The sequence below is a fragment of the Gobius niger genome (genome assembly GCF_951799975.1).
Source record: "Gobius niger genome assembly, chromosome: 21".
Taxonomy (NCBI): Eukaryota; Metazoa; Chordata; class Actinopteri; order Gobiiformes; family Gobiidae; genus Gobius; species Gobius niger.
The window spans coordinates 2,862,490-2,873,454 of record NC_136872.1 but is presented as its reverse complement, the minus strand read 5'-3'; the positions used below and the strand labels follow the sequence as shown (position 1 = coordinate 2,873,454).

Here is a 10,965-nt window from a genome sequence, read left to right as displayed (position 1 = left end):
AGACACGGGGAGAACATGCAAACTCCACACAGAAAGATCCCGTCCAGGTGGGAATGGAACTCGTGACCTTCTTGCTGTGAGGCGTGAGCGCTAACCGCTGCGCCACCGTGCCGCCCTTTTGTCATTGAAAGAAGTTTCTTGGTTGTTTCGCCTCAAACAAATGATACAAATGAAAATGAAATGGAAGGAAAAGGAATACATTGATATTCACCTGTTTTCTGATTCAAGATGACAAGATAAAAAAGTATTGCTCCGGTATCGGACTAGTAACTAAGGAATATAGCATATTACTGAAACAAAATATGGGAATATATTAGTCACTACATTTCAAGTAACTCGAGTTATAAATGCATTTAAATGTATGAACAACAACAAAAGCCCCAGACCAGCACACTGTGTAAGATCTGCAGTTGTGTAGCTTATGTCATCTAAACAAAACACGACAGAATGGGGATAATGAAGGAAAGAAATCTTTGACTTTTGCGCAGGGGCATTAGTACTATTTTCAGTTTATATTTTGCCAAAAGTAACTAAAAAGTACCTAGGAGTGTAACTCAGCTACGTTTTTGAAACAGTAGTATATTATCCAAACATATTACATTTTTTAAAGTTGCAGCTACTAATATAGACTATATTACAATTATAAAGTAACCTACCCAACACTGAAACCAAGTGTCGTTAAAGTACCGGTATTGGAAATATTGTAACAGTACCTTCTAGCCCTATATATGAGTTATATTTAATGAGACGAGACCAAAATGATCATCGCTTTTGGGTCGTCTTTAGATTCAGACAATATTTATCCCACATGGGGCAATTCTTCACACTTCAGAGCAGAAAGAACACACAATATAAAATATAAATGAGGCTGTTGATGACTTTAGTCTCTTCTTTTCATTTTTATTTGGCCATATTTTAGCCAACAAAAATGACAGTCACAGTTTTAGTCTCACAAACAACTTTTAATTTAGTTTTCGACGAAATAAACTCTGATGCAGAAAGCTGTAACAAAATGGATAACTGTACCTCTTGATTCTTTACAGTGACCCTTGGACAGATTCCTGCCCTGCCCTTTCTGTAAGATAAAGAGAAGTTAAGAGTCGGTCAAGTACAGTATAGTAGTCGTCAGGCATTTCCTTCTTTTACAGGGTTAATCAGTGGATGGGTCCTGTAGTGGATGTGATCTCAAACTGTGACGGAGGCCCCCAGCCCAGTCGAGCTGGGGCCACACACATTTCAATGCAAACCAACGCAGCACCTCTGCCTTTTGTCATCGAACGAAACACTCGTGCCCCTGATAGAAATGTATTGTGTTGTTGACGACGCCAAGCGCGAACATCCTGAGTGAATTAGCACATGATCACACTTCACCTTTTTATGTTATTCAGGACGTTTACATGTGAAACTCACCCGACTACAGGCTGCAGACATGACTCCCATCCATTTGACCTGGAAAGCCTGTCACACCAGTCATGTCCCGTCTATAGGGTTACGATGCCCCGGCTGTGACCATAGGACCATATCAAAGTGGTTAAACAGATATTATATGTACCTTTTTTATATTCAGTTTATTGAACATTCAGCCCGTGTTACTATGAGCCCAATCTTCTCTAAACAGATCTTCCTCTGTGTGTAACAGTTTGCTCTGAACCTATCAGCTGATTTCCATGCGCACACACAGTTTCACCTTCGTTTGTGCCGTGACGTAACAAACGCAGCTGCACGTGGTTCTTTTGGGACTCTTCCTTTGGCAGCGTTATGCAGTTCTCTGAACCTGCCACACTGCTGAGTGTTTGAGGACATTAAAAAGCAATGGACATTGACACATCACAATAAACATAACATACAATATAATATATATGTATTTAAAAAAAAAGAAAACAACATAATGGACTCACTCTGCAGACCCCAAATCTTGTAATGTCAATTCAACAGTGCCACATACAGCATCAGTTCATCTCATGAGTGCACAGCAGCAGGAATAAAAGGTATATTATATTATTTTTTATTATCATTATTATTTTTAGAGTTTCCATGCATGAGTTCATCCAATATAAGTTGCGTTCACATGACACTACAACATATAGTTTAAAATAGAGGCGGGGTGCAACTGAAAATTCCATGGCGGTAACTATGGCAACTGTCAAACTGCAGATTTCTAGTCTTAGTTTGTTGCTTGGCCAAATCACATGAAACAAAAACTGTCACAAAGTTCAAAGTCCTCTCTTCCAGCTCATATGAACTATGATCTCATTATTTCCTCATAAAGGCATCCAAAAGTGCATGTGCGTGATGTTGGTCAGTAGGAAGGACTTTCAGCCATAAGAATAATGTGTCAGGTTTGTGAATCTAATCACTATCAAATAATGATCAGGGAAAACATTTGGATATTTTCCTTTTAGATAGAAATGTATTGGCACCATCTCTCCAACTGAAATAAAATTTGAGAACATGAACACAACCTATTTAGAACACATTCAGTTTTTATTTTTTATTTTTTTTGTATTTACATTTATAAATAAATAAATACAATAATTAATGACATGGTTAATCGTTTAATCATTTTCTTCTTTGGCTGCTTGTGATTTTCATTTTGGGAGAAATGGAACTTTGACGTCAGAGCGCCTGACCAATCGCCGGTCTCCGCACTCCGGGGAGGCGGGCCCAGAGCCCCATGACGGAGGTGCTCCGAATGTGCCTCAGCCTCTGTATCCGAGCGCACTCACATACAGCCGTTCTGTGACAATGTCCGCCGAGTACGACCGAAGGTAAGCCCCGTCCGAGCCCCAGAATCACCCACCGGGACTCATCCTCCCGCGGCGGAGTCGGTCAGCTGTGACCCGTGTGTGTTTTTACATCGGTACCGTGTCCGTGATCATATTTACGGCGATAAGCGTCGTTTAGCTAACACGGCTAGGCTAAGCTAACGGAAGGCTAACCGTTTTCTTGTCCGGAATGTACTATGGAAACGCACGGGGAATTATTCAAACTGAAAAGTGAGGTTATGGACTTACGTTAATTTCGAGCGTCTTGTCATTTCTAGCAAAGTTGTTGAGTAAATATTTGTGTCTCCAACGTTATTGAATAAAATAACGGTCGGCTGAAATGTAGCCGATGGCGATGCTAAGTTGCTAATGCCGGGTGGACACGTGAACAGCCCCGGCCTGGGTGCGGCCTACTATATTTCAATGGCTTTCTTGATCGGATTGTATTGTTAAATGACAGTGGCGCCGGAATACGGGCACTACCGTGTGTAATCCATGTGTGTGATTGTGTCGATCCGTGTTGAGCTCGTTTTTTCTGCCCGCATAAAGAGTCTGGTTTTGTGTCGGAGGATCAGGCGCACATGGTCCATGAAAGCGTCCATTTTAGCTAGCGCTCGGGTCGGGCTTGCCACATCCCTTAAAAAAAAATGTCGAAAATGTGAATACAAGCGTGTTAAAATCTCGCGTTTTGGGCCCTCCGCTGGCACATAGGTAACAGTCTTTGTTGTTGGAGTGTTGTTTTTTCTACTCTTGCCCGATAATGGGTATTTTTGTTCACGATTGCTCCCATTCAGAACAACGGCGCTATTCAGTTACCTACGGGCCTCGAACAAACGTATTGGATCTAAGTGTTTGCGGTGAAAATGGCGGATTGTTAACTCATTTTTCCTAGATTTGTGAGTTACATAACCTGTTGCGCTGTTAATCTCGTGCCAACTCTCGAAGTGTGTCTTATATTTAATACGAAATATTATGTTAAAGGTGACGCTAGACGTGTAATTTTTTTTGCCCTTTTTTCCTCTAGTGACAATGGCCCCGATGGAATGGAGCCTGATGGAGTCATTGAGGTAACGGTTTCCTTCCAATAACAGGCATGTGAGGGTTGAAAGGAATTCAGTGGAACCAAGTTAGATGGGAGTCTTAAAACATGTAAATGGGCCATTAATGCCAAGTTATGGCATCAATTTGGGAAAGTACTTTAGTAATGTGTTGTGAAAACCACTGCAGTTTATCTTATTATAAACAAGCCACTGAAAAACGTCTGCATGTTGGTAGCTGCTATTGACTGTCATCTTGTAAAATGTAGTTTTTCTGATGTCTTGTATTTTCATGGGCCTGTATTAGTCAGGTCTGTATGTGTGCTTGGATCAGTGGAAGTAAACTGTCTGATGTCCACAGGGAAACTGGTCTGAAGTGGTTGACAGTTTTGATGATATGAACTTACACGAGCTGCTGCTCAGAGGAATCTACGCTTATGGTTTTGAGAAGCCCTCTGCCATCCAGCAGAGAGCCATCCTGCCCTGTATCAGAGGTAAGAAGGCCAGCTGTGTGTGCTGCTAGTTCACATTAAGCTCCTTTATCAGTTGATCCCCCCCCACAACCATTATCACTACTTTCCACAAAAACTTCAGTTTCTGTTAATATGAACCAGATGAAGCTACAATTGCAGCTCGTAAGCAAATAACAGTCTACAGTCGATTGTAATTGCAAAGACCATAATTGAGCGGGCCAGGGTGTCATAAGTATTTTATAATAGTCATCTAGTGTGTGGTTTTGGACCATTCAGTACAATCTATTTAGCTAATACTACTCTTGGACTATTGTGAAATACGTTGTGTAATGACACAGTTGCTCATCAGCACAGTGAAGCAACACTGTCGTCATCTAATTGTAATAAAACAACACTGTAATTGTGTTTTGAGAAGTCAGTAGAGGCCTCTCTCCTCGATTCCTGCAGGGCTCTTATTGTTGTGGCCTTTGTCTGTAGCTCTCTAAAAACAATGCCTCGGGCCATTCCCCGTCTCCTGAGTGGGGCAGAGCTGTGGGGCTTGACTCCAAACATGAGGGGAGCTGCCGACAACATGGCGAACAGAGGAATGATCAATAACTGTATGTTTCTCCTCAGGTTACGACGTGATCGCTCAGGCCCAGTCTGGAACTGGAAAGACTGCCACCTTTGCCATTTCCATCCTGCAGCAGCTGGACCTGGATCTCAAGTCCACACAAGCTCTAGTCCTGGCCCCGACCAGAGAGCTGGCTCTACAGGTGCTTGTGCCCCCCCCGGGGCGTGTACTGTACTCACCCCAGTGTGAAGCTTCTGGGCTAACGCCTACTGTCCTCCACAGATTCAGAAAGTAGTGGTGGCCTTGGGGGATTATTTAGGTGCCCGATGCTATGCCTGTATTGGAGGCACTAATGTCCGGACGGAGTCCCAGAAGTTGCAAGTTGACGTGCCTCACATCGTGGTGGGCACTCCAGGCCGAGTCTTCGACATGTTGACCCGTGGCATTCTGGGTAAGTTGTGGTCAAGACAACAATGTTATATTAGATTGCGTCTTTAGCAGGCCTTTTGTAACACACTTTATAGACGAGATGATTAGGTGGGAGGTCTGAAAGCTGAGGGATTGAGGCTATTGTGAAACAAGACGTGGCGGATGTTGCAGTGATGAAACCCATGCGTGTCAACTGACTGTGGCTGTCCTGCTGTGGTGTGGCTCTGTCCGACGTTTTGTCTGTCACTGTCCTCGCCACATCAGGCGCCCACAGACATGATCTTAGCCTGAGTCTGAGCGCAACCGCGCACACTGTGTTAGGAGCCCAAACAGAAGCAAGTCAAATGGAATGCTTCTAATGCCCAAATACTATATTTTAATGCTACAATCTCCAGTCAGTGCATCTCTTATTCCTTAACATTTTATCAAACAGAATTGGAAGACTTGTGTTAAAATTTTCAAATAAATTTAGATTTAATGCCAATTTGAATCCACTTAAATGCTTTTTAGTGACATTTAAGGATTTGGATCTGGTTCAAGTATCGGAACCAATCATCCACATGTGCGCAGTAATATTAACATCTTTGTTACTTTCCAGTGTCTAAATTCATCAAGATGTTTGTCCTTGATGAAGCCGATGAGATGCTCAGCAGAGGCTTCAAGGACCAGATCTACGACATTTTCCGAAAGCTGCCTCCCAGTATACAGGTGAGTGGTTTTATTCAGGGACCTCCAGAGAAGTGCTTTTCCCCTGATGAACAGAAATTAAACTACAGTACAAACATTGGGGAATTGGCAATTTGTTTTGATTAAAATGGTTTTCAAAGGGACAGAGGCCGTTCGTTTGTGGCACATATTGATCTAAGTCAACAAGATGTGTATGAAATGATCCCAAAACACCAGTCAGTGTTGCAGTGATGAAACCCATGCGTGTCAACTGACTGTGGCTGTCCTGCTGTGGTGTGGCTCTGTCAGACGTTTTGTCTGTCACTGTCCTCGCTACATCAGGCGCCCACAGACATGATCTTAGCCTGAGTCTGAGAGCAACACTACAGTACTGGACCTAACTCACTTACTCTTCTCTTTTATCCATGTTCAATGGTGGACCGATACATTGGCCAATATTTGGAGATTTTATAACATCGGCATGCGCCGATAAAAGCTAATTTCTCTGGGATTGAAAATGATAGAGAATTCCTTTTTTTTGCATTAGAAAGAGCGAAGTCAAGGCTTTAACAAGTCGTCTTACAGGGGAACAGAGAAACAGTGCGATGAAAATTGGTTTGCCACAAGTTTGTCAGATATGTTTCACTCAACCTCAGTCAATATGGACCTGCTGTGTCATTCTGAAGCACAGAACCTGGAGAATTGAATTGCTGAATGAGTTTTAGCCTCCACAATTGTGTTTTTGATCGCTCTAGTAACAGTATGCTAATGCTAAGGGCAGCATGCTAATGGCTCATTTATACTTCACAAGACGCAAGAACAAATGTCTTGTAACTAAAGACATTTCCATGGTTACTAAGCAAAAATGAGTTTTTGTTCTTGCAGCTCTTAGTGTAAGGCGCAAGAACTTCTTATGAACGTTCTTATGAACGTTCTTGCGTCTTATGAAGTATGAATGAGCTTTTAAGCTAACGGGAACTAGGATTGAATCACCTAGAATAATGAAATAAAAGCGGCATCTGCTGAAGTATTTATTTTTTTACAGGAGTATATCGGCATCGGCCTTAAAAAAAAAACCTCATGGGTCGACCTCTAGTCACGCCCGGACGTGGTTTTTCTGTGGTGTTTTCATGTTCTCCCGTGTCAACATAGATCTCCTCCGGGTACTCCGGTTTTCCCTATCACCAAAATCATGTACAACAGCTCAACCGAGGATGGAGTCGGTGTAAAATTGTCCCGTGTAAAGCACTTTGTGACCGAGTCTGTGAAAGGTGCTTTACAAATGGAGTCCTCCTTTCATAATCGCATCAATTCACTGTTCCTTTTATAAAGCTTCTCAAAACTAAAGCAAAGCTATAGAAATACACAAAGAATCCTAGCGGTTTTCACTTTCCATGAAAATGGTTTATACTTCTTCTTTACCAGTTTCGTACTTGATCATTGTTTTAAATCTAAACTTAAAGGTGCATGATGCAACTGTAATGTGAAAAACAAGTTGATATTTGTTTGTATCTGACCTTGAGGTGACCCGGCGACTGCATGGGTCACTCCTTTCCATCACAGTGGTCTCTAGGTCATTCCGGGATCAGTTGTTTGGAAGGTTTTCACAGCTGACGGAGCCTCTCACCAGAAAACCTACAAAACAATTGATCCTGGAGCGTCCGAGAGAGCTCTGTGATGGAAAGTAATGGCGCCACGCTGACCACTCATCCAGCCGTTGGGTCACTACGAGGCTACATTTTCACCACTTTTTTGTGTGTTTCCGTTGCCAAATTCTGGAGTAAGTTTAAAGGTGCATTATGCAGTGTTCGTTTCCTCAAATAATAGTTTGGGGTTTAAGTGCATTGATGCATTTTATTCATACCCTCAGATTTGTTGGTAACTGAATATTGTCTTGCGCCCCCTGGGGTTTCCTAAACGCTTGAAGATTTAGTTACAGTTGATGGAATGAAATGCCAAATAGCTGCGCTGAGAAGTGAAAGATATTTTCTGTGCCACATCTAACTACATCTCCGCTCTCCAGGTGGTCCTGCTGTCGGCCACCATGCCCACTGACGTCCTGGACGTGACGAAAAAGTTCATGCGTGAGCCGGTGAGGATCCTGGTGAAGAAGGAGGAGCTGACACTGGAGGGCATCCGGCAGTTCTACATCGACGTGGAGAAAGAGGTGGGTGCGGGGATTTGGAGAGAAGCCTTGTGTTTAGAATCGGCAGTTTGAGTGATCTCGGTCTTCGATGGTCCCCTCAGGAGTGGAAGCTGGACACGCTGTGCGACCTGTACGAGACCCTGACCATCACACAGGCCGTCATCTTCCTCAACACGCGCCGGAAAGTGGACTGGCTCACCGAGAGGATGACCGCCCGCGAGTTCACCGTGTCGGCGCTGGTGAGACAAACGGCTTTGTTCTTTTGAGGATGAATGTGCACATTAACACTGATCATTACTGTCAGAATGTACTTTGTTCATCCTTGATTATTTCTTCTTAATACTGGAAACTTTGACTTATTTAAGGTATGTTTATGGAGCTGTATTTAGAACAAAGGCCTCTGAGCTTCTGGAATTGTGTTGGAATTTCCACTGTCAGTTTCTAGGCCGGTCCAATCAGACATGTGTTTGTTGGGCATCGCTCAAATGTAGATGACGTTTGTGCTCAAATATCCCCTTGGAGCTTTTCTCACAGACATGAGTGTTACCTGTGGGCGTAGTTGTGACGTGTGTGTTGTGTGTGTGTGTGTGTGATCGCAGCACGGGGACATGGAGCAGAAGGAGAGGGAGATCATCATGAAGGAGTTCCGCTCTGGCAGCAGCAGAGTGCTCATCACCACAGACATCCTGGTGAGTCGTGCCTTCAGGTTTAGTAGGGCTGGGGCACTATTAAAAGACACCAATCATTTCCCGGTTTTATTCACCACTTTTTCCCCCCAAAAAAACTGTATCTTACAAATTTTTGTGAAGTACAGCTCAAACGTTGGGGAATCTGGCTATTTGTTTTGGTTAAGATGGTTTTCAAAGGGACACAGGCCGTTCATTTGTGGCACATATTGATCCATGTCGACAAAAACACCAGTCAGTGTTGCAGTGATGAAACCCATGCGTGTCAACTGACTGTGGCTGTCCTGCTGTGGTGTGGCTCTGTCAGGCGTTTTGTCTGTCACTGTCCTCGCTACATCAGGCGCCCACAGACATGATCTTAGCCTGAGTCTGAGAGCAACACTACAGTACTGGACCTAACTCACTTACTATCCATGTACAATGGTTGACCGATACATTGGCAAATATATGAGGGGATATTTTATAACATCGGCTAGCGCTGATAAAAGCTAATGTCTCCGGGATCGAAATGTTTTTGTTTTATGTTTACTATATTGTAAAAGCTGCTTTATGATCTCAGGAAAAAAAATACTGCCTAATAATAAACATTTAGGATATTTTATTTCAAACTAGCTATCTCACTTGCACCATGAACCAACCAACCATTGAAAACCAAGTATCGTTAAAGTATTCTTTGAATGGTCTTAAATGTGTCTTGACAGCGTATGTAGGAGCAGCGTCATCCCATCCCGCGGGGTCTGCCTAAAATGGCCGCTTATATCACTGGAACGGCAGGGGCTTTTTGATCTGGGTCTGATTTGCTCTTCTTCCCTTCTGTGTCTCAGGCCCGAGGCATCGATGTGCAGCAGGTGTCTCTGGTCATCAACTATGACCTGCCCACCAACAGAGAAAACTACATCCACAGGTAAATGCACCTGCACACGTGGACCGGACAATTCCAAGCCAGGAGGGGACGGTCCACTTCACAAACGCCCTAATAGCGTCCGAAAAACAGGCTCTCAGTGGGAAAGGCTTAGAAAACTACACTTAACCTCTTACCAAGCACATTTTCTCCAGCTCGGCCTTCCCCAAATCTACAAACTTCTCGATGCCTATAGGCCAGTGTAACACCTCATTTGAAAGCTAAGACATGCATAACTGAGTAACGTTTTTGTCACGTAGTTGCTAAAAAGCCTTTAGATTTGCGTAAAGCCGAACTGAAGACTATGTGTGCTCAGGTAGGGGTTAATGAGAGACTGCGATCGTAAAGCGTTTTTCTTTCCAGTCTCCTAATACCTGTAGTGTTGTCCCATCAGGATCGGTCGCGGGGGTCGTTTCGGCCGTAAGGGCGTGGCCATCAACATGGTGACGGAGGACGACAAGCGCTCCCTGAGGGACATCGAGACCTTCTACAACACCACCGTGGAGGAGATGCCCTCCAACGTGGCCGACCTGATCTAACCGAACTCTTTGACAAGTCCAGCCTCCCGCACGTGTGGCTGCGGCCTGGGCCTTTAGTCTTTTTTTTTTTCCTCTCTCAAATGCTCTGGGCCATTCTGATGAAATAAAAAGACGTGCTCCTCTGCCTGCCATGTCGAGGGTCGGCCATACTTTTTCATAGATATCGAATTAAAGACGCACACGATTTACTATACGACAGAATTCCTCCGATACAAAAAAAAAAGCCAACACAGTGGGTATAGCAGTAGGGCAGTAGTGGCAGTTTTATTTTATTTTGTTTTTTTACTCTCATAACCTCCCGAGGCCCTCGTTCTTCAATAATGTGTTCCCAAAGGGCCTTTTACAAATTATGCGCGTGGATATCCGGTGTGTTAGTGGACAGGAGTTAGACAGGGGGCGCTCTTGCTCTGGGTCCTCTCTGGGTTCCCCCCGAAAAATTGGTGTGGGTTTTCATTTGGTTTCCTTTTTTAAAAAAAAACAATTTCTTTTTTTTTTTTTTTCCTCTCTCCGATGTCACTTTGTAAGCTACCTCGCCACACTGTTGGGAGGAGTTTTTGTAACGCGGACCAAATGGGAGTTATGGATAAGTTCTACCTCCTCCGGTGTTTTGACGGTGTAAAACAAAAAAAAAAAGCAAAAAAAAAAATTCTATCTACATTTGATCAGTGAAGAGGGGGGGACTCTACTGTTATTGGAGATTGCTATTTTTAAGTGACTTTATGAACTTGTTAACCTTTTGGGACAGAAGCGGTGTATCAGATTTTCTACAT

At 43.5% G+C, this 10,965-nt stretch overlaps 1 protein-coding gene across 1 annotated transcript; it reads left to right on the top strand.

Annotated features, from left to right (window-relative positions):
- The first annotated feature begins 2,654 nt into the window (after window positions 1-2,654).
- LOC306980461 (eukaryotic initiation factor 4A-I-like) lies at window positions 2,655-10,632 on the top strand. Its single transcript, XM_079579847.1, has 11 exons — window positions 2,655-2,768; window positions 3,790-3,832; window positions 4,164-4,296; window positions 4,891-5,030; window positions 5,111-5,279; window positions 5,856-5,965; window positions 7,947-8,090; window positions 8,171-8,308; window positions 8,669-8,758; window positions 9,580-9,659; window positions 10,051-10,632. The coding sequence occupies exons 1-11, from the start codon at window positions 2,746-2,748 to the stop codon at window positions 10,193-10,195; spliced, it is 1,215 nt and encodes a 404-aa protein (XP_079435973.1). The 5' UTR covers window positions 2,655-2,745; the 3' UTR covers window positions 10,196-10,632.
- Window positions 10,633-10,965: the final 333 nt, after the last annotated feature.

Coding starts and splice junctions, on each gene's coding strand:
- LOC306980461 (XM_079579847.1), top strand. CDS start 2,746: ATGTCCGCCGAGTACGACCGAAG. Junction 3,833..4,163: donor AGCCTGATGGAGTCATTGAG/GTAACGGTTTCC, acceptor TGATGTCCACAG/GGAAACTGGTCTGAAGTGGT. Junction 8,309..8,668: donor AGTTCACCGTGTCGGCGCTG/GTGAGACAAACG, acceptor GTGTGATCGCAG/CACGGGGACATGGAGCAGAA.